At 39.1% G+C, this 23,517-nt stretch overlaps 1 protein-coding gene across 1 annotated transcript; it reads left to right on the forward strand.

Annotated features, from left to right (window-relative positions):
- Positions 1 to 1,500: 1,500 nt before the first annotated feature.
- On the forward strand, positions 1,501 to 22,320 carry GKN2 (gastrokine 2). The gene is made up of 7 exons (XM_087436442.1): positions 1,501 to 1,583; positions 4,118 to 4,223; positions 17,479 to 17,532; positions 17,958 to 18,095; positions 19,972 to 20,082; positions 20,755 to 20,911; positions 22,238 to 22,320. Exons 1-7 carry the CDS (start codon positions 1,501 to 1,503, stop codon positions 22,318 to 22,320), a joined length of 732 nt encoding a protein of 243 aa, XP_087292568.1.
- Positions 22,321 to 23,517: the final 1,197 nt, after the last annotated feature.

The raw sequence follows: 23,517 nt of genomic DNA on the forward strand, positions 1-23,517 counted from the left end.
AAGATATCACAGCAAACGCAATATGATTTGTGATAGCTTCTGGTCTAATTGAAGCTGTGGGTGTGGGTGTTTTATATACTGATCTATATAGTATATATATAGTATATATATCAGTATATGAAGAATAATCCCTAAAATCAAACAAGACCACAGATGAGAAACTGTGGGTACACTGGGCCTTGCAGATAGCAGCTCCTGTGAGAATGTAGGAATGGTTTCCTCATCTTACCTTTACCTGAGCCCATTATAATGGTTTTGCTTAGGCTAAACATGTTCTATGAGCTACTCCCACCAAACCTATACCCTTTTCTGCAATCCTGAGCTGTCTCAATAATAGTACCCTACATCTGGTTCGAAAAGCTGGGGCTGTCTTCAACCCTTTCTTCTTACCACCGCATCCAGTTAGTTGCTAAACCTTGTCATTTCAGCTCAGAATTGCCTCTCACTCTGGCCTTGCCCATGGCTTCTTTCACCTGGACTTTTACAACAATTGTTTAATTGATCACTCTAGTTACCAGTGACTCATACTCCATTTTCCCTAGGGTTGTCTTTCTAAGTACATATATATAATAAACATGACTCTACTGTGCTTAGAAACTTTCACTGGCAGCCTACAAGATAAACTTTAAACTCACTGGAATGGCATAGAGGGTCCTTTATAATAAGGTTTCCAAAGCATCCCCAACTGTTTCTGTCTATGCCATATACCTATATTCCAGCTACACCAGAGTTCCCACTGTTCCTGGAATGTTCCGGATGTTTCATGTCTCTACACCTTTGCACATGCTGTTCTCTCACCCTGCAGTGCCAACCTCTTGCCTTTCTCTGATTGGCAAACTGCTATTCATTTTTCAAGGCTCAGCTCAAATACCACTGTCTCCATCATGTCTTCCCCATATCCTAGGGGGAACTTCCCTTTTTCCCTGGAGCTATAAAAGAAATCTCTGTCCTTTTATTTGCTTCTAGATAATTTAATTTTTAGAAATTATGTTAAAACAATAAAAAAAGTTTTCATCAACAGCAGAGAGTAGATACTGTCACTTGGGCAAACAAGTAAAAATGCTCAAAACAATCTTGGAGGTGAATTAAAGTTTTAATTTTTTTGTCTCACTCTCTCCTACAAGCTGAAGCTAGTAAACCAAGTTGCTGAAGAGGAAAACTGTATTTCATTAATCACTAATGTATAAATTCCCCTTTGGAAACCTTCCCAAGCCCATGATTGTCCTTTTATGGGTGGATTGGAATCACAGGATGGGGTTACATGTTTGTTTTAAAAAGTGTTGAAGTTTGATTCACTATCAACATCTCTTCCACAATGTTGGTGTGGATGGATCAATATAGCTGTGATAAGATTCTGTTTATGTTTTTAATGTGTTCGCTAATTTCTTTCAAACTTACTCTTTTATTTATTTTTTTGCGTGTGTGTTTTGAATACATTTTTATTTTATTTTATTACTCTTTAGCTGCAAAAGATCAATAAGACTGGAGTGGGCAACAGACATGGATGAAGAGGTCTTCGACTGCTTTAGGAACTGTCACATCACTGCGAAAAGAGTGGACAGCATGATGCCTTTAGACTCACTGTGAGTAGTCACTTTGGTACACGGGTGCAGTGCCTAGCACACTTTTTACATGGCATACCCTACCAAGGACTTGAGGTTGACATTTTTTCCAATGGGTCCGTGAAATGCTGGTCTGGAAGATACTCCATAACAAATAAATAGAGATAGGTAGATAGGTAGATAGATAGATAGATAGATAGATAGATAGATAGATAGATAGAGATAGACAGAGTTCAGGGTCCGATAACCCCCCTCTTAGAGATTGACAATTCACATTCACATATCAAATGTACTAAGAAATCTGTAGGGGAGAAATCTGTGTCACATTGTTCCATCTAGATTCTACTAAACTTAATTGACCATTGAACTCAGTTGTTTTTCTTTTTTCTTTTGTTGATTTATTTTTCCTAACACCTATTAACATCCCGGGGGGGCACCTTCCTTAGAGAAAGAACAATCGTGCTGCCTCTGGGGATGCACCCTGGATTTGAAAAAATTTCTCCTCTGTACAGTATTGTTATTTCAATGGCTTCAAAAATCAGAAGAAACTCTCCCTCTGTACCTCACGTGGTATGTATGAATGTGTGTGTACGTGTGTGGGGGGGTCAACCCTAACCTCAACCCTGGTCTCATCCAAGGCCAAAAGTCCTAGAGAAGCCTGATAAAGTCTCCTCTCCCTCCTACCCTAAGACCTATGTTTTATATGTTTATTGTCCTCCCATGGGAGAAGGACAGAACATGTCAATGTTTTTTTGTCACCTCCGTAGAACATACTGGCACGTATAGCATGCTCAATAGGCCCATTTTAAAAATTAGAATTGCATAAAGGAGAGGCTCAAGCCAGAGGATCTAAATCTAATCTTATATTTGATTAGAGGATCTAATCTTATATTTGATTAGAGGATCTAATCAAATATAAATATGCATTATATTTATTCATTTATGATTTTTGGAGCCAGCTGGAGAGGTGCCGCCCTACATTGGCTATGGTGACACACCAAGGAAGCCCCAGGAGATGGTGTGGCCCCAGTACCCTAGGATTAGTGTGGGGCAGACTAGCCCATGAGTAAATAGGGCCTGCCCTGCCCACAGAGCTAGGTGCTGGGCCATGCCAAGAACCAAGCCCTATCACCATTTTATATCACAGTGCACACAAGCCCTCACTTCACCCCACACCCTGTCGTGTGGAGCCTGGAGGGAGCTCCCTCTCTGCGGAGCAAACAGGGGATGAAGTCCACATCCAATGTGCTCATACCATAGATCTGGAGGTCCTTTCAGAGCTTTTCCACAGAAATCCGACTTTTATTCTCTTTCTTTTTTATCTGAGTGGAGTGTTTACTTACGGGGCACTTTTTCATCATCAAATACCCTCATTCAAGATTCCCTTTCGTGTATAGACATGTCAATGGGCTGACCTCCAGTCATTAACATCTACAAAGCCCTTAGTAATCTTGTCTGTCCACCTTCCCTTTAATTCTTGCCCCATTTTCTGATATTTAGGACTCAGCTGGCCTTCAGCCTGTTTGACCTCACACTACAATTTATTTGCTTGAGTGTGGAAGCCCCTTCATGCAGAGATTCTGTCTCAGTCTCTTTGCCTTTATTGTTGTTTTTCTGAGCATGGTATGCACCAGTTTGACATTCCTTGTGACAGTCTCAAGTCAGGTGGTCCTTTGTGAGGTCTGAACACGCTTCGTCACCCTGTGGGGAAACTTCTGCTCGCTCTCATGGTCTTTGTTTATCAGCCTGCAGCTAAGACTCTAGTTATAGTTCCTGTGGCTACAGCTCCCAGAGCTTACAGCTGTGGTGTACTCGTATCAAATCTTCCATATGCACTTGTGGCCAGGAATAACACATCTGAAAAAAGGGTAACAGGAAGATGTAAAATAACATTTTAATAATTATTGCTAGAAGGCTGCTAATTCCAGAAAATCCATCCTTATTGCATAGTCGTTTTAATATAGGAGAGAAATTCTTTTCAAATTACAGCAAAGTGGAGGAAGCTCTTTCCTACAGCATCTCAGAGCCCTTGATTTTTGTTATTTCCTCTGGGACCATTGCCTTCCAAAATATATAGAACTCTGCCTTTCTGTTGCTACTTGTATGTCTGTCCAATTGCATTTGCCAAACCTGCTTAATCCCCTCAGAGACAACTAATGATATATTATGTATCAGATCGGTTGTTAACATTGAGAGTTAAAGCATTGTAAACAGAGTTTGGAAAAATCTTGCTAAAGGTCTCCTGAGTGATGACACCATTTGTATAAAATATATGAAAGTAGAGATAAAGAGAATATCAATTAATAACTTCATTTTTCATTGTCATGAAGAAAATTGAATCTGGTTAAGTACTTCCATTCTGAAAAGGAGTTGGAGAAAATATGCCCATATGAGGAATAGAAATCACAAAGTGATGGTAACATGTTGCTTTAAAATTATCTCATAGCTAAGTCAGAAATAATAACACATATTCCCTGTTCGGTATTCATATGGAAGCAATTTAGAGAAAATGGTGTAAAAGCACTCAGGCTGAAGGTGTGTTCCTCTAACCATAGCAATCAGGCCAGGAAAGGACAGAACTGGACATTGGAAAATGAAAATCAGATCCCAAATGGTGCAGCTCAAAGTGCTACAGCTGTGCGAGCCACACCTGGAGCCCAGGTCTTGTGAACCCAGTGGCCCCCACACTAAACTGTCTCCATGACTTCCCTGGCAGAAGAGGCCAAAATAAAGGACTTGCTCTAAGTCCCCTGAACAATGAAGCATGATTTCGTGAATCATTGCATTTTCTGCAGGGTTACTGATCTCAACTGGTTTCCTTTTCTACATCCCAGATAGAAAATATACACACGTATAATCTTTTCACTTCTTGAAGAACACATCCTCAGATGACGATGTTGGATCCTCAGGGGTGCCTCAGGGAATTTTGAGCTCCCATGTTTATTCAATTATATACTCTTCCTATCCACACTCCCAGCCTCCAATTCCTGGAAATGCTTAATAAATCTTATCCATTGGGGCTTAGTCTGGAGTGTTTCTTCAGAGGTCCCATTGGGTTTAAATAAAGAACCAACTCCCCTCATCCAGGCCAGGAAAGTTTTTCCACTTGCTGCTCAGCAATGGGTCATCAGGCCTACAATCCTTTACTCATTTTCTCGTATTGAAAAATAATCAATTAACGGCAATTTACTGTGCTCTAGCTAATGCAATGCCCCAGTAAAGCACAAGTGCTACAGAAAATTCAAAGATATAAAACAACCAGTGCTCATACTCAAGATCCTGAAATCTATGAGAGGCAAGGCTGGCTTTATGGACATGTGACCAGCATGGTCACATGGGGCTCACACTCAGAAGAGAGCTCCATACTTGAGTTTAATGCTTTGCAGTTGCCATCTTGAAATTCTTAATAATTTTGTTTCTGAATTGGCGTTTTATAAGTGAAGTACGATGAGACAATGGAGTATACGCTGGGGGCTTGGAAGCTTGGCGCATTCGTGGTCCCTCCTCCTGCCTCTCCTCACTTCCCTGGATGGGCTCTCCACTGCTCATCCTTCTATCTCCACTAGTGGGGCCTGGGTGCATGTGCAGGAAGGGTCAAGGTCTGACACGTACACCTTCATGCTGAGTCACAGGGTGGGGCCCTGGGTGACTCTGAGGATTTGTACTTACCTTGCAAGTATCCCCACGCCCAAGGGACTATAACATTAAATAGCAAATCAAAAACACTATCACAGATTGAGAGAAAGTATGGAAGAAAGAAAAAAGCTTTTTTTCTCATTTTTGAACAAGGAGTCCCAGATTTTCGTTTTGCACTGGTCTTCACAAATTACATAGCTGGCCCTGATGGGAGGCAAGACACACACATAATATGGATATACCAAAATAAAGTAAGAAGGCAAGGTTCTGAGAGGCTCTGCAATTTGTGTAAGGTCTCATGGCAGGTAAGGATGGAATAAAGTTTGCATCTAATCCTGAATCCTGTACTCTTTTGCTTTATGCCTTGCAGCTTCTCCAAATGAGCAATTGAGACAAAACATTCAGAGGAGTGTGAGCTCTTTAAGCTGGAGTAGTTACAGAGGCTTCAGGCAGAAAATGGACCTTTGGCTGAGTCCAGTGGGACAGCCTGGACATAGACAAGTGGGGACGAAGGGTCAGGCCATTCTAGCCCAAGGGAGCAGCAGGGCCAGGGGTGTGAACTGGATGTTCAGTGGCTGTGAGGAGACCACCTTGTAATGTTTTTACTCTCAGACTCACCTTTATGGTTACAAAATATCTAGTTAAATCACGATTAGATAGAGAAAAATTTAGTCAGAATTATTCCACTTATCAAGAACCTGCAATTTGTTACACACTGAGCTCGAGATATTATTTGGTAGTATCTATATTAGTTTGCTCAAATAACTGTACCCTCATCTCAGGGCCATTTAGACTTGAATCTTTTTTTTTTTGTTTTTTCTTAACAGCAGTTTTTGAGCCCTTTCTTGGGTATGGCAAAAATGGCATGGTAATGAATTTATAGGCTGACTGTACCATATCAAAGTGGAACTTTGGTGGAGTAGGGGAGCAGAGGAGGTGATAAGTCATTGCTTGGAGGAGAGCCACCCACCATGAAATCATCTGTATTGGACTTTATGCGAGTGAGAAATAAAAATTTACTTTGTGAAATCACTGAGATTTAGGTGTTGCTTGTTATAGCCGCTAATGTCAATTATTCTGACTAATAAAAGTTGTGACAGGGACAGTGTGTGGTGATGAGGACAAGAAACGGAGTTTGGGCTGCGATTGGAAGGAAAGACACAAAAGGTAGAGGCATTACAGAGGAAAAATGGCAGAAGAATCAAGGATGACTTCAGAGTAAAGCTGAAGACCTGGACAAATTGTCAATGGAAATAACATTGTCTAGAAAAAGAGCTGCTTTGGGGGACAGAAGGCAACAACTTTTATTTTAGACATGGTGAGATTGCTATAGTATAGTATATCCAGATGTAAATGCTTGGAAAATAAAAAGAAGAGTTGCAGAAGTAAATCGTGTGCACCTGAGTGTGTGCAGGCACACGTGCGCATGAGAGAGAGACAGAGAGGAAAAAGGAAAGATAAAAATATTGCAAAAATAGAGGATTTAGGTCTCATAATAAAAAAGTTAAGAGTTAAAATGCGTTTAAACTTACGTAAAAAAAGGCAACTAACCAAATCAATAGTTGGGAATAGATTCACTATTTTGCTTGAGCAATAGAACAGCAAGAAAAAGACAGTAAATAAGGATTTTTAAGATACTCAAAGGTATAAATGAAAGTATTAAATATATAAAAAGAACAAAAAATTATGAGACAAAATAGTCAGAAATAAAACAGCATATTACTGTGAAAAAGAACAAGTTAGAAATATTGTAATTACGTTGATAGCAGGTTTCACATCAGTAAGTGGATGCCAGAAGGCAATGGAGTAGTATCTTTACAGTGCTAGAAGGAAAATAACTGTCAACCTCTAACTACTATTCAAAAGTGAGGAGAAAATAGAGACGTTTCAAACATAAAAAGACAGAAAATATTTAACATTCATAGGCTCCAATAAAAGAACTATTAAAAATATACTTAAAAAGAAAAGAAAATTTGGGGAATATAAAGATAAGAATTAGCACAGAAGTTGATAAAATATTTAAATAAATTTAATTATCTGTTGATGGTAAACTTAATTTTTGTGCTATTTTTTTTTTTTTTATGCATGATAAAGATATTTTAGTTTTTAAATTTTTATGACATATGAGATAATATGCACTTGACTTGTTTAGAGTAACTTATAGTTGGCCTTATAACTTTTTTTTTTTTTATTTGTTTATTTTTTCTATTGTTTCTCTTGCCCGGTCAGATGTGGTGTTTTTTTTTATTGCAGTAACATTGGTTTATAACATTGCAAAAATTTCAGGTGTACATCATTGTACTTCTATTTCTGCATGGACTACATCATGTTCACCACCAAAATACTAATTACAACCCATCACCACACACATGTACCGAATTATCCCTTTCACCCTCCACCCTCCCCCCTTCCCCTCTGGTAACCACCAATCCAATCTCTGTCCCTATGTGTTTGTTTATTGTTGTTATTATCTACTACTTAATGAAGGAAATCATGCGGTATTTGGCCTTCTCCCTCTGACTTATTTCACTTTGCATTATACCCTCAATGTCCATCCATGTTGTCACAAATGGCTGGATTTCGTCGTTTCTTATGGCTGAGTAGTATTCCATTGTGTATATATACCACAGCTTCTTTATCCATTCGTCCCTTGATGGGCACTTAGGTTGCTTCAAGTCTTGGCTATTGTGAATAAGGCAGCAATGAACCCAGGGGTGCATGTACCTTTGCAAATTGGTGTTTTCAAGTTCTTTGGATAAATACCCAACAGTGGAATAGCTGGATCATATGGTAGTTCTATCCTTGATTTTTGAGGAATCTCCATACTGTTTTCCATAGTGGCTGCACCAGTTTGCACTCCCACCAGCAGTGTATGAGAGTTCCCTTCTCTCCACATCCTCTCCAACACATGTTGTTTCCTGTCTTGTTAATTATAGCCATTCTGACAGGCGTGAGGTGATATCTCATTGTAGTTTTGATTTGCATTTCCCTGATAGTTAGTGATTTTGAACATCTTTTCATGTGTCTGTTGGCCATCTGTATATCTTCTTTGGAGAAATGTCTGTTCAGGTCTTTTGCCCATTTTTAATTGGGTTGGTAGGTTTTTTGTTGTTGAGATGCATGAGTTCTTTATATATTTTGGAGATTAAGCCCTTATCAGATGTATGGTTTGCAAATATCTTCTCCCAATTGTTAGGTTGTCTTTTCGTTTTGTTGATGGTTTCCTTTGCTGTGCAGAGGCTTTTTAGTTTGATGTAGTCCCATTTGTTTATTTTTTCTATTGTTTCTCTTGCCCGGTCAGATGTGGTGTTAGAAAAGATGTTGCTAAGACCGATGTCGAAGAGCGTACTGCCTATGTTTTCTTCTAGAACTTTCACAGTTTCAGGTCTTACATTCAAGTCTTTAATCCGTTTGGAGTTAATTTTTGTGTATGGTGTAAGGTAAGGATCTACTTTCATTTTTTTGCATATGGCTATCCAGTTTTCCCAACACCATTTGTTGAAGAGACTTTCTTTTCCCCATTGTATGTTCTTGGCTCCTTTGTCAAAGATTAGCTGTCCATAGATGTGTGGGTTTATTTCTGGGCTTTCGATTCTATTCCTTTGATCTGTGTGTCTGTTTTGTGCCAGTACCATGCTGTTTTGGTTACTATAGCTTTGTAGTATATTTTGATATCAGGAGTGTGATACCTCCAGCTTTGTTCTTTTTCTCAGGATTCCTTTAGCTATTCGGGGTCTTTTGTTTGTTCCATATGAATTTTAGGATTCTTTGTTCTATTTCTGTGAAAAATGTTGTTGGAACTTTGATAGGGATTGCATTGAATCTATAGATGGCTTTAGGAAGTATGGACATCTTAACTATGTTAATTCTTCAATCCAAGAGCACGGAATATCTTTCCATTTCCTTGTGTCTTCTTCAATTTCTTTCAGAAATGTTTTATAGTTTTCGGTGTACAGATCTTTCACCTCTTTGGTTAAATTTATTCCTAGGTATTTTATTCTTTTTGTTGCAATTGTAAATGGGATGGTATTCTTAATTTCTCTTTCTGCTACTTCGTTGTTAGTGTACAGAAATGCGACTGATTTTTGTATGTTGATTTTGTATCCTGCAACTTTACCATATTCGTTTATTACTTCTAAAAGTTTTCTGGTGGATTCTTTAGGGTTTTCTATATATAAAATCATGTCATCTGCAAATAGTGACAGTTTCACTTCTTCCTTTCCAATTTGGATCCCTTTTATTTCTTTCTCTTGCCTGATTGCTCTGGCTAGGACTTCCAATACTATGTTAAATAGGAGTGGTGACAGTGGGCATCCTTGTCTGGTTCCTGTTCTTAGAGGGATAGCTTTCAGTTTTTCACCATTGAGGATGATATTAGCTGTGGGTTTCTCATATATGGTCTTTATTATGTTTAGGTACTTTCCTTCTATACCCATTTTATTCAGAGTTTTTATCATAAATGGATGCTGTATCTTGTCAAATGCTTTCTCTGCATCTATTGAGATGATCATGTGATTTTTGTTCTTCATTTTATTAATGTGGTGTATTACGTTGATTGATTTGCGAATGTTAAACCATCCCTGCATCCCTGGAATAAATCCCACTTGATCATGGTGTATAATCTTTCTAACGTATTGTTGTATGCGATTTGCTAGTATTTTGTTGAGGATTTTTGCATCGATGTTCATCAGTGATATTGGCCTGTAATTTTCTTTTTGTGTTGTCCTTGTCTGGTTTTGGTATCAGGGTAATGTCAGCTTCGTAGAATGAGTTAGGGAGCTTCCCCCTCCTCAATTTTGGAAGAGTTTGAGAAGGATAGGTATTAAGTCTTCTTTGAATGTTTGGTAGAATTCACCAGGAAGCCGTCTGGTCCTGGACTTTTATTTTTGGGGAGGTTTTTGATTACTGTTTCGATCTCCTTACTGGTGATTGGTCTATTCAAATTCTCCACTTCTTCTTGATCCAGTTTTGGAAGGTTGTATGATTCTAAGAATTTATCCATTTCTTCCAGATTGTCGAATTGGTTGGCATATAGTTTTTCATAGTATTCTCTTATAATCTTTTGTATTTCTGAGGTGTCTGTTGTAACCTCTCCTCTTTCATTTCTGATTTTACTTATTTGTGCCTTCTCTCTTTTTTTTCTTGGTGGGTCTAGCTAAAGGTTTGTCAATTTTGTTGATCTTTTCAAAAAACCAGCTCTTGGTTTTATTACTTTTTCTATTGTTTTTTTGGTCTCTTTTTCATTTATTTCTGCTCTGATTTTTATTATTTCCCTTCTTCTACTGATTTTGGGCTTTGTTTGTTCTTCTTTTTCCAGTTCCTTTAGGTGCATTTTTAGATTGTTTATTTGAGATTTTTCTTGTTTGTTGAGATAGGCCTGTATCGCTATAAACTTCCCTCTTAGAACCGCTTTTGCTGTATCCCATAAATTCTGGCATGTCGTATTTTCATTTTCATTTGTCTCCAGGTATTTTTGATTTCTTCTTTGATTTCTTCGTTAACCCAGTCGTTGTTCAGTAGCATTTTGTTTAATCTCCATGTATTTGTGGCTTTTCTGATTTTCTTCCTATAGTTGATTTCTAGTTTCATACCGTTGTGGTCAGAAAAAGATGCTTGGTATTATTTCAATCTTCTTAAATTTATGGAGACTTGTTTTGTGGCCTAATATGTGATCAATCTTGGAGAATGTTCCATGTGCATTTGAAAAGAACGTGTATTCTTCGGTTTTTGGATGGAATGCTCTGTATATATCTACTAGGTCCATCTGTTCTAAGGTGTCGTTTAAGGCCAATGTTTCCTTATTGATCTTCTGTTTGGATGATCTATCTGTTGGTGTAAGTGGAGTGTTAAAGTCCCCTACTATTATTGTGTTACTGTCTATTTCTGTTTTTATGTCTGTTAGTAATTGCTTTATATATTTAGGTGCACCTACATTGGGTGCGTAGATATTTACAAGTGTTATATCCTCTTGTTGGATTGTTCCCTTGATCATTATGTAATGCCCTTCTTTGTCTCTTTTTACAGTTTTTGTTTTAAAGTCTATTTTGTCTGATATGAGTACTGCTACCCCAGCTTTCTTTTCATTGCCATTTGCGTGGAGTATCTTTTTCCATCCCTTCACTTTCAGTTTGTGAGTGTCTTTAGGTCTGAAGTGTGTCTCTTGTATGCAGCATATATATGGGTCTTGTTTTTTTATCCAGTCAGCCACCCTATGCCTTTTAATTGGGGCATTTAGTCCATTGACGTTTAAAGTAGCTATTGATAAGTATGTACTTACTGCCATTTTTTAACTTTTTTATTTTTTTTTCCTCAGTGTTTAAGTAGTCCTTCTCTGTTCCTACTTCTTCTATACAGAATTGATGGTCACTTTTTAAAGATGAAAGTAAAACTCTACACAAATATAACAATGTGGGGATAGAAAAGATGTTCCATAATTAGTTAAAGGGTACTGAGTTCTTTGTCTCTATTGAGAAGAAGATCAAAATATAGGATACCTGGGGCCGGCCCTGTGGCTTAGCCGGTAAGTGCATGCACTCCACTACTGGCGGCCTGGGTTTGGATCCCGGGTGTGCACCAATGCACCGCTTCTCCGGCCATGCTGAGGCTGCGTCCCACATACAGCAACTAGAAGGATGTGCAACTATGACATACAACTATCTACTGGGGCTTTGGGGGGAAAAAAAAAAGGAGGAGGATTGGCATTACACGTTAGGTCAGAGCCGGTCTTCCTCAGCAAAAAGAGGAGGATTAGCAGGGATGTTAGCTCAGGGCTGATCTTCCTCACCACAAAAAAAAAAAATATAGGATACCTTTTGGATTTGTAGGAAATATGAATAATTAAATATGTATGCTAAAATTTCAAAGTTAGAAATAAATTTAAAAAAAAAATCAAAATCTTCCAGAAATAGAAGGGAAAAAGAATATAAAATCTTTATCAATACAAAGAAGGGAGACAAAAATGGGAAGAAATGCAAAGAAAGACAGTGGTAAAAATACAATAAAATAAGAAAGTAGAAATAAATCTCTAAAATATTAATAATCACAATAAAGGAAGCAGATAACACTCACCTATTAAAAGAGAGAGTCTTTCAGATTAGACAATAAATAAAACTTAGTAAAATACCACACAGCAGCATTATTCACAATAGCCAAGATATAGAAACAACCTAAGAGTCTGTCAACAGATGAAGAAGATGTGGGATGTATATACAATGGACTATTACTTAGCCACGAGAAAGAAGGAAATCCTGTCATTTGTGACAACATGGATGGACTTGCAGGCATTATGCTAAGTGAAATAAGCCAGACGAAGAAAGACAAATACTGATATCACTTATATGTGGAATCTAAAAAAACCGTCAAACTCATAGAAATAGAGAGCAGAAAAGTGGTTGCCAGCAGCTGGGGGGTGGGGAATATAGGGAGTGGTTGGTAAAAGGGTACAAACTTTCAGCTAAAAGATGAATAAGGACTGAGGATCTAATGTAAAATGTGACTATAGTTGATAACATTGTATTGCATAACTGAAATTTGCTGAGAGAGTAGAACTTAAATGTTCTCACCAAAAAAAAATAAAAAAAGATAAATATGTGAGGTGATAGATGTGTTAATTAACTAGATGGGGGAAATCCTTTCACAATGTATACATATATCAAATCCCCATGATGTATACTTTAAATGTCTTATTTTATTTGTCGATTATACCTCAATAAAGCTGAAATTAAAAAAACTAAATACTACACAGAAAAGTTGAAAATAAAAGGATCAAAGAAGTATACCTTCCAAATAGTACCTAAAGAAAGCAAACGGAAGGCAAACAACATGAATAGAGGCAAAGTGGGACGTACTACGTGGGAATGAAAGATGCGGTGCTCCAGGACGATGTACCATGATGAACATGTGTATTCCAAAGAACATTGCTGTGAACTGCACAAAGCAAAACACTCATAATAAGCATTATATAGAAAAAGACGAAAGCACAACTATAGAAGAAATTTTCAATGCTCTACCAACTAGAGAACATGGGACCTAAAATCAGAAGGCCTGAGGGGTAGGCTTATTTTTGCCAGTAACTACGTATATGACCATGGCCAGGTTTCTTAATCCGTGTGAGTCTATTTTTCCTCCTGAGGGGTTTGGGCAGGACTTGAAACAGCTCTTTCGATCAGAACCACTCATGGGAGTTAAAAGTCCACACACCTGTGCCCACTCTCAGACCTACCATATTGGAGTGTCTAGCATGAGGTCTTTCCACAGCGATTTCACCGCCTTACGGGGACCTGGGCAGCTTAGCCATGAATTTCATTTACAACAACTTTTACAAACACCGTGTCTCATTCTCCCTATTGAAAGTTTTCACCCTTGAGTTGTAGGTAGGCCTATTTCCAAGTCTATCTTTTGATCAAGAAACATTCTGGAAGCTAAACCCTCCTTGCTAATGCCCCCATCTCTGTAAGGCAAAAAGTTACGCTTCCCCAGCACCAATCAGAGAGGCCATGCAGTACTTGTAGTTAAGAGTGAGGACTGAGGAGTTAGATCGGGCTCAAATCCCAACTCCTACCTTTAGAAGCTGTATAACACTAAGGAGTTACTTAACTTCCCTGCACCTTAGCTTTCCTATCTGTAAAATGGGACATGGATAGAAGGTAACCTATAGGACTGTTATGAGACTCGAATCAATATATGCAAAGTGCTTAGAAAGTGCTAGAACATATTAAGTACTCCATAAATGCTAACTGTTATCATTGTTAGACATATAGACTCAGAACTCCTGGGAACAGGAGGGAGACAAAGTAGAGGATAGGACGTGACACCTCTGTCTGCCCTCTAGGAGCTGGCTTGCCTCTTGGGTTCTTTGGAGCTAGATATGGGAGAAAATTTGCAGATATACTACAAAACTGTAATCCTTCTCACTGCTGCTTTCCCGGAAAGATTTAATAAAGCAGCATATTTTACACCCACCCCAGCTGACTAGCCACAGTAGAGGAATTCCGGTGAACTAGGTAACCCCCAAATTGCCCAAATGTCTGCTTTTTAAAAGCCCCGTTTTTTTAAAGCTGCTAGTTAGGAAGTCATTCCAGCTGACAAGGACGTCACTTTATGTTATTTCTTTGCTTACTGTAGTAATTCTCAAAATTTAACAATCTTACAGTTTACAGGTACTGTTTGTTTTTTTCTCCCCACCGTCTGAGTTCATGATCCCACCCAAACACTAGCTAGCCATTTCTAATTGTGGCATTATAAAAAGTACACGAATTAAACTTTATTCTATTTTTTTTAATCTGAGACTTTCTCAATGCGCCTCAAGATAACTAGAGATATATAACATTGTTTTCACAGAGTTTTGGGCAAGGCTTAACGTAAAAATCTGGTTAACCCTGGTAATTGGGCAGGGTGCTGTCTGAGCCTTGATCCTTATGAATCTCTAGAAATTGGCACCAACTCTAAAAAGGAAGAGAAATAAAACCAAAAGGCCCTTTGTTCTCAAAGCAGGTCCTCCAGCCACTGTCCTTGCCTCTAGTCCCACGTCCATTCGTTCCATGGAAGAATTCAACAAGCCAGGCAGGGATGAAAAGACATTGAGTGGGTGTCTAAGTCCAGTCTTGAGGGAGGACTTTACCATCGAGGGGGAGAAATTAGGAATATGTCCTTACGTGTCTTTAAGATGTTTGTGTAGAACAAGCATCTCACAATATTTTTAAAGGGTGGAAATTGAAATCTCAAGTGCAACATAGAACAGATAAGCAGGGAATATTTACAGAGTGACAAGTGGTGTATTTTCATTACTGACTAATGAACTTCATTGATATCAGGTTGTGTGGTTTGGTCTCACCCGATAAATAAGTTTGCTGGGGTGTATCAGAGATCATTCTGGAAAGAGATTTCCACGCCTTAAAGCCAATATAAAGGGTAGAACTGCACCAGGCAGCCTCATTTGCTCCAGCATCTTCTTCCTTCAGGCAAAATGAAAATCTTTGTGAGTATTTGTTTAAGCTTCTTTATGCTCTTGTGGCGGCTGCTTGCAGAAAATGTTCATATCCAATATGCCTCAGATGTCAGGGGCCTCAGACAAACACAGTGCATGCTTCTAAGCTTCTGTGATTGAATTAATGATGTCTTTGGCAGGAATAGTGTTGAATATTAAGTTGGATATTTATTTGTCCATTGTCTATTTTTTGAGATGTTTATGATAAAAAAAAATTTTGGAAATGTCTAGAGAATTTTAATTTGGAAGATATATATATATATATATATATATATATATATATATTTTTTTTTTTGTGAGGAAGACTGGCTCTGAGCTAACATCCATTGCCAATCCTCCTCTTTTTATCGAGGAAGATTAGCTCTGAGCTAACATCTGTTGCCCCTCTTCCTCTATTTTGTATATGGGACGCCACCACAGCATGGCTTGATGAGCGGTGCATAGTTCCATGCTTGAGATCCAAACGAGATCCAAACCTGCGAACCCCAGGCCGCCGAAGCGGAGCATGTGAACTTAACCACTATGACACCAGGTCGGCTCCTAATTTGGAAGATTTTTAATAATAATTCCTTATTGTGAGCTTTGAAGAGAACGTAGGCATTTTAGGACAATTGCATTTGCTATCTAAAAGAGAAGTGGTTATTTCCCAAGGGTATACTAGGCCCTATGCTAAACATTTCACATGAATAATCTCATCTGTTTACTTCAACAACTCTACGAGCTGAGTAGTATTACCCTATTCTACAGATGAGGAGTCTGAGGCACAGAGGAATGTGATGTTCCCAAGCCAGTAAATGTGGGATTTAGGCGTAAAATTTACCCATCATAAGACCCACTTACAGGAGCAATTACTGCAAAAATTAAGCAGCCTGAGTGTCTTCAATGGCCGCCCATCTTGTCTAAATTCTCCCTTAAGCAAAGCATCCCTGCTATGAACACCTCTACTCCTCCAGCTGATCCCAGCCCTGATCCCAAGCCTCCTATATTTCCACATTGCAGTGCTCCATAGACAGTGGACTATGTTCTGATCCAGAATGGAACCCCTTCCCCCAGTCTCTATCCCTTATTCTCATTCAGCTGCTGAGGTACAAAGCAAATTGACAACCTCTCCACAAGGTGTTAAAGACTATCAGCTTTAAGAGTTCCCCTTCCCAGGAGTCTCTTGATTTTCCAAGAGGACACCTAACCCTGAAGCACAAATCTATAACCATGGTGTCTTAATCATGGTGTTGGGTGGGTGGTTATTTGGGGGCAGAGAACACATCCTGAGCTCTCTCTAATCATCATTACGGTGGTCAGTCCTCCACCACCTGTTCAAATCTCTGTGTTAGACCCATTAAATACAACATATAGGAGTGTCAGAGGTTACTAGAGCTGACCTGGAGTCAGAGAAGATGTGTTCCTATGCAAGCAGGCAGGGCGGATATCTGCTTACAGGTCTTTGTTAGACACTCCACCTCCAGTCACCAGGAGAGAAATGTTATGGGCAGGAGGGAAAAGGAAATAGAAAAGTCCCACCGACAGTTCTTAAAAATATCTGCCCTTCCTGCAGACCCCCGCCATCAGCAGTTTTCAATGGTAGTGCAGTACACCGTGATGTTCAGAAGAGAGAGCACAAAACTGGGATCAGCATGTTGGATCAGACTCTTACATAACTACAGCAAAACATCAGAACTGCCTCAGTGTCAGTCTCTTGGTCTGCTGGCCCAACACTTGGTCTGATGGTATCACCAGGGAGATTTTCCTTGATGTGTGCCTCCAAAGTTAATTGTGCCCCCAAGCATCCTATTTTCATAGTTTCCCTTAGAAATCCATGGTATATTGCCCATGAATCCATTTAAAATCTGTTTACCCTCTCAGTCTCAAGGAATTAAATAATTTTTTTTTACCAGAAGACACAACTTGACCCCTATAATCCAAAGCCAGTGTGAATCACACCAGAGTATTCCAATAGTAAAATGAGTCCTTCCTCACTGCTCACCTGCCCCAAGTTTTTCCTGGCATAAGAACACACGCTATCTAGAAAGTTGTGATGGTGGAAAGGGTCAGGAATTGGGTGGCAAAGGTAGAACCTTGTGTCTTACAAATAGCATGAACTCAATAAATGCCTGTCAAATGAGTGAATGTGTACATTTTGTACTTTGGAAATGGACTGTTGACCATCCATGACCACCCACCAGTGTCTCTAGGTGTACATTTTCTGAGATATTTGTGCTTGTCCTGTCCAGCGTCCCTTCATGTCTCTACCTTGAGTGACTACCCTATAGGGATGGGAGTGCCTGGTCTGTTTTTCAGGTGGTATTTCTGGTGGTGCTGGCCATCTTTGGGACACAATCTCATGGATACGAGGTGAGCTTATTTATTATGGATTTTATATCTTGGAGATGTTGAGAAAGGGAAAGGAAGATGCAAGATAATTTGAAGGACAGTAGAAAGTCCATATGACCTATTTGGGATAGAATCTCAGAAGTAACCAGTAATGAAAACAATGAGGTTGGTTATTCTTTTCCAACTGCAATACCTTAAAAAATGTAACCCATTGCTCAATCTCATTTCTCCTGTAATGTCATTGCTTCTCCCATACGTAATACGGTAACCTATGAGGGAGAGGTTTGCATTCTTATTTTAGCATGGGCTTTTGGTCTGGGATCCCAATGGAGAGGTTTCAGGCTTTAATCTCTTATAGCAGGTGGAAGGCCTAATTTTGCTGAGAGGGTTGCTTTCAAATGCATACTATTTATGGGAAAACTATTATGTCTTTGTCATCAATCTAGGTTTATAACATCATCAGCCAAGTCAACAATGGTGGCAGTGTTCAGGAGACAGTGACGATTGACAGTGAAAAAGATATCGCCATCATCAACATCCATGCTGGATTGTGCTCCTCTACCACGATTTTTGACTATAAACATGTAAACAGCAAGGGAATTTTTATATTCTTCAAGACCAGGTTTCTGAAGGGTAGTGGGGCAGCCATTTAGTTCACATTTGAATTCCAAGATCTATCCTTGCCATTCTGTCAGAATTTCCTTACTTCTGCTTTTCTCTTTAAATTATCAAGCTATTGATTAAAAAACAAACAAAACTATTTCTAAGAAAAAATGTGACAGGAAACATACACATTTGCTTGACCTTTTCAGGTAGAAATTGGAAGTGTGATGCTACTGTCTCACTACAGGCTCAGAAAGTGCCTAGAAGAGTGACCAAAACCCAAAGCAATGCCCAGCACACAGACTTTCAAAAATACTTGTCGCATGAATAAATGAATGAATTAGGGCTTCTACTACAAAAAATTATGCAGACAAAGAACAGCTATGAAACAATTGCAAAAGAGCAGAAATCCAGAGCAACAATACACATTTAACTATGTATGTATGATGTGCAATAAATCATACTTCTTTAGTAAGAAGGAAAGTATGTTACCTAAAAACACCAAACTATCTCCAAGTTTTGGTTACCGTTATTGACAATGTCTCAGAAACCTGCTCAGAAAACTTATTCTGTTCTTCACCCATTTAGTCATTTGCTTGTCTTCCATTTGTGGCACTGACACTAATTATGCACCTGCTTTCACCTCGGTACAGAGCTATGCACTGTGGATATAAGTAGGTTGTAGATGGACTCAGCTCACTGGACGTCTGAACATGCTTTTCTTCTCCTTTTCTTGTAGAAACCTCATCACATGCCTCCTCCTCATTGGCGTTGGGAGTTCCATGACACATTTGAAAGTACAGAGTCTTTGAAAGATACAGTTTAAAAGGAAGTTGTAGTGAAATTGTTTTTAAGCAGGTGCCAGGGAAATTCCAAAAGTGTCTTTAAAAAAGTAGAGTGGTGAGGATTTGGTTTAAGCCTCTTCCACCATCCTCAGACTTGGCTTTGGTCTATTTTCGATTTTTAGGAACTAGCAATTTGTGAGAATTGAAAAATAGGAACTAGAAGGGTTTCTATTATAGAAACCCTTGTAGACGGTATAATTATTTGAAACTCTGTGAAGAAATTCCACTCTGGATGAAGATAAGATGGCCTTAGGTTCCTTCTGGCTCCAAGGTCCTCACCCTCCATTGCACTTCCAATCTCAGTTTCCTCCAACCCATTCCTATCTAGCCAGCTTGGATTTGAGGTGGAGAAAGGATGGAGAGAAGATGGTAAAGGAGGGGAGAATATATGAAACATGCATGTGTGTGGGGTGAGAGTGGGTGTGGATATGTTTAGGAGAGTTTCTAAAGCAGCACGGTCCAACAGAACTTTCTGCAATGGTGGAGACGTTCCATATCTGCATTTCCCATTAGAGAAGCTACTACCCACTTCTGGCTATTGAGTATTTGAAATGTGTAACAGAGGAAGTACATGTTAAATTTTATTTAATTTGAATTTAAATTTAAATAGCCACATGTGGCTAGTAACTAACATATTGGAAAACACTGTTCTAAAGAATATTGTATTTGCTCCAAATTGAGGAAGATGCAGAGCAAAATCAATAGAAAGAGACCGAGAGCTGCTTCTTCTCAGTCTTTAAAATTGCAAAGTGCAGACCCTGGTTCCATAACATGAAAAGTGAGGTACAAATCACAGATTTACACAATTTCAAAGAGATAGAAACCACAAGTGAAAAAGTAAAGCTACTATATAAAAGAAGTCGAATGGATAGAATCTATTGCAATTGAAAAGTAATCACATGCACTCACTGTGCTTGCTCAAGGCTGTCTTCCAAGGCTCAGACGTCATTCTCACCAAGTTCAGAACTCAGGGAACTGGGGAGGAGTGCTAACTGTGCTTTTGCTGCCTCAGGGCTACATCGCATCCAGGGTGCTCTCCCGAAGAGCCTGCTACATCCTGAAGATGAACCGTCAAACCACCCCTACTCTGGACCAACTCAAACAGCACATCTATGATATGCAGGTAATTCTGGAGTACCCTTAAATATTCCTTGTTCTTGAGCCAGGGAATACTGGTGCCTATGAAGAAATGAAGATGGTGAGGCAGAAGGTCATATTATACCTTACTGTGGAGATGAGACCCTCAACTTATTAAAGTGTTTCACTTTTATTGTTTTTGAGGGCAGGAGTACTTCTCTTAGCTTGATTTCTACCATACAGTCCCAAATACAAGAACTTATAATAAGTTCCAGTGTCTTTGTAGAAAGGACTGTAGAAAGAACAGCTTCTCTTCTCAGAGCAAGGCTCTAAGAAACAGTGATTGGCAGAAAAATGGCAGAAGTTAGAATACTCAATGACACAAAGGTGCAAAGAAGCAATATGGTATAGCAAGAATAACAAACACTGCTTGAGGCTAGGGACCTGAGATTTAATTCTCCCTCAGTGACTTCCCATCTGTGCCACCTTTGGCATGGGATTCACCCTCTCTGGGTTTCATTGGCACCAGCAGCAAAATGACATTGGTTATAGCAAGGCTTCTCTGCAGACCAAGTGGTCAGAAAGAGATGAAGTCTTGAGATCTCTCACCATCTTGTGCTTAACAATCTGAAAGAGAAAAACAGTCACAATTTAGAATAAGGCACACCAGGTTACGTCCACTTATTTTACACTGTCCCTCTCTATTACACTGATCTAGGCTCTGGACAACATATTCTCCAACAAATACATCTGGGTCAAGTACAACCCTCTGCAGTCCCTGATTACAAATGTGGACTGGTTCCTGCTCGGGTCACCCACTGAGCAGCTCTGCAAACATGTCCCCTTGTATAAGGGGGAAGTGGTTGGAGATACAGGTGAGTACCAATACACCAATCCTTCACCAAATGTTTTCTGAAAGCTCCCATGTGCCAGGCACTCTGCTAGGTGCTATGTTAAATACAAATAAACGTGAAATATGACTCAATTTGGTTTACTCTGGGAATTAAATACCTACCATGTGTGGAAATTGTGCTGAATGTTAGGGAGATACAGAAATGAATCAAACTCTGCCTCCAAGGAACACATAGTCTGGTGGAGAGGTTGACGAGTTGACATAAAGGAAGGAATAAGAAAAGATTCCTGGGTGCCAAGGAAAAATGATTGGATTCTTATTCTTTCACATATAGGAATTTACAGCAGGGAAGAGTCTTCTGGGCCCTTAGAATAGCATATTTTGGATATAGTAAGAAGGAAATCATTAAGAAATATCCTCAGAGAATAGAATGATGGTTGCCAGGGGCTGGAGTGGGGAGGAAATGGGTGATGTAGGTCAAAGGGCACATATTTTCAGTTATGAGAAGAATAAGTTCTGACAATCTAAAGGACATCGTGGTGACTCTAGTTAACATAGTATTATATATTTGAAAGTTGCTGAGAGTAGATCTTAAGCATTCTTACCACACACATAGAAAAAGTTACTTATGTTAACTATGTGAGGTAGTGGGTGTGTTATCTTGATCTTGGTAATTATTCTACAGTGTGCATGGATATCAAATCATCACATTGTACACTTTAAATACATATAAATATATTTGTCAATTATTCCTCAAAAAAGTTAAAAAAATATTCTCAGAATCTAGGATAGAATTAGTCCAATAAAGAGCAGGAAATGCACACTGACAGTCAGGGAATAAAAGCCTGATTCATCCAGGTGACATATGTCACTGTAGTCATTAATGGTATTTTTACACGAAGTTTCTAAATATGGCAGAGCGGCCAGAATGAAAGAGAGGCTGGGCACAGATGGTGAATGCAACAAAAGAAATTCCCCAGAGTAGTGGAAGGTAGATAAAGAAGAAAAGAATTAGCATTTATTACATTTCTACTGCTGAGAAAAACATTTTTAATTAGGATATTTTTCTTTTAGTAAGGTCATTAGTACTTATAAGTAAAGGCACATAGGCATGCCATCAACACAGAATGTCATAGCATCAACTGGATTGATTCAGACAGCACTGCCAGGAATTGTCAGTATTATTTAAGCTATATGTTATTGCAATACAAGTAGGGCTAAAATCTTGGGTAACAGGAAATTACATGTATAACACTTAGTCAAGACATTTACAAAAAGACATTGGTTTGTTGCATTCTAATAGTATATTCTTTAATGCTCCTTCTTTTAAAATTTTCCTGCTTTTCAGATAATGTCCGTGCTGGAGCCTGTGCAAAAGCTGGGCTCCTGGGCATCTTCGGAATTTCCATCTGTGCAGACATTCATGTTTAAAGCATCAGCCCACTGGTTTCATCTTTTCAAAGAAATACAACCTTGGTTTCCACTCAGCAGCTAAATTAAATTCTTTCCCAATGGCCCAACTAATTTTGATATTCAATAGTAAAACATAAATACTATATTTACAGGTATCTGGGTGTTTGCTTTGTTTGTAAACAACAAAGGGAAGCCAAGCAATGTTTATGTCAATACGTAGAAAGAAAGAAATTGCCAGAATTTCAAGTAAAGTGCGTAGGGTGTGAAACTTCCCAGATAATGTAGCTGGGTCACATACTAGTCTGCTGGGTAGAAGTCTCCATCTTTGCATCTGTCCTCTCGACCAGCTGCCCATCTGTGTCGAACACCCCTGGACAGCCTGGTGGAGCAGCGGCTCAGGAGGCAGTGGCTTCCACTCAGTGAGGGGGTGGGGTTTGGTATACCCTCATCAAACAACTTGACTGCTTAGGTGAAGGCAACTATCCCCTCTGACAAAGCACCCAGCTTGGAGGGCCATTCACATGCCTTTTAGGAAATGCCTTTCAGCTCATCAAAGCAATAGACTCAACCTTAATAAGCACTAATATGATATTCTTTGTCCCGAAGTGAGGAGAGAGGGAGGAAGGGACACTCATCACCCAGAGAAAGATGAACTTTACCGAAAATCTTCACAGGAGTGAGAACCTAACCGGGAATGCCAAGTCAATATATAGAAGGAAAGCAATTTTCAATATTCCAAATAAATTGTGTAATGTGGGCAAATGCCCAGATCGTACAGCTGGATCTTATTTGGACTGGTCAGCTGGGTGCAAGTTCAGAACAAAGAGGAATTACTTGAACGGGAATTTTTATCTGTCATCGACTGCTCCTATTCCTAATGCTGTGCAGCTGCTTCTTGATGACCATTAATGAACAGATTTAAAGCACTTACCATGTGCTCAGCACTGGGGTAGGTGTGCTGGCAAAACTACCAGTCAAGAAAGTTATTTTCTTGTTGGAGAAGTGAGACATTTATATAAAAACATCTGATAACAACAGTAATGAGTGTATAATAAAATGCCAAATGAATGGTAGAGTGTATGAGCTGGAACCTTGGTGTTTGCAGGTGATGGAACTCAAATTCAATTAACTGAGGCAAAGAGGGGAGGAATTTATCGTCTCCTCTTACCATAGAAGGATAGAGATATTCTGGTTTTGGGTGGCTAGAACTAGGAG

Source organism: Ceratotherium simum, chromosome 11 (genome assembly GCF_057802395.1).
Source record: "Ceratotherium simum simum isolate JZ-2026a chromosome 11, ASM5780239v1, whole genome shotgun sequence".
Taxonomy (NCBI): domain Eukaryota; kingdom Metazoa; phylum Chordata; class Mammalia; order Perissodactyla; family Rhinocerotidae; genus Ceratotherium; species Ceratotherium simum.

Coding starts and splice junctions, on each gene's coding strand:
- GKN2 (XM_087436442.1), top strand. CDS start 1,501: ATGGATGAAGAGGTCTTCGACTGCTTTAGGAACTGTCACATCACTGCG. Junction 18,096..19,971: donor CGATTTTTGACTATAAACAT/GTAAACAGCAAG, acceptor TTGCTGCCTCAG/GGCTACATCGCATCCAGGGT. Junction 20,912..22,237: donor GGAAGTGGTTGGAGATACAG/GTGAGTACCAAT, acceptor CCTGCTTTTCAG/ATAATGTCCGTGCTGGAGCC.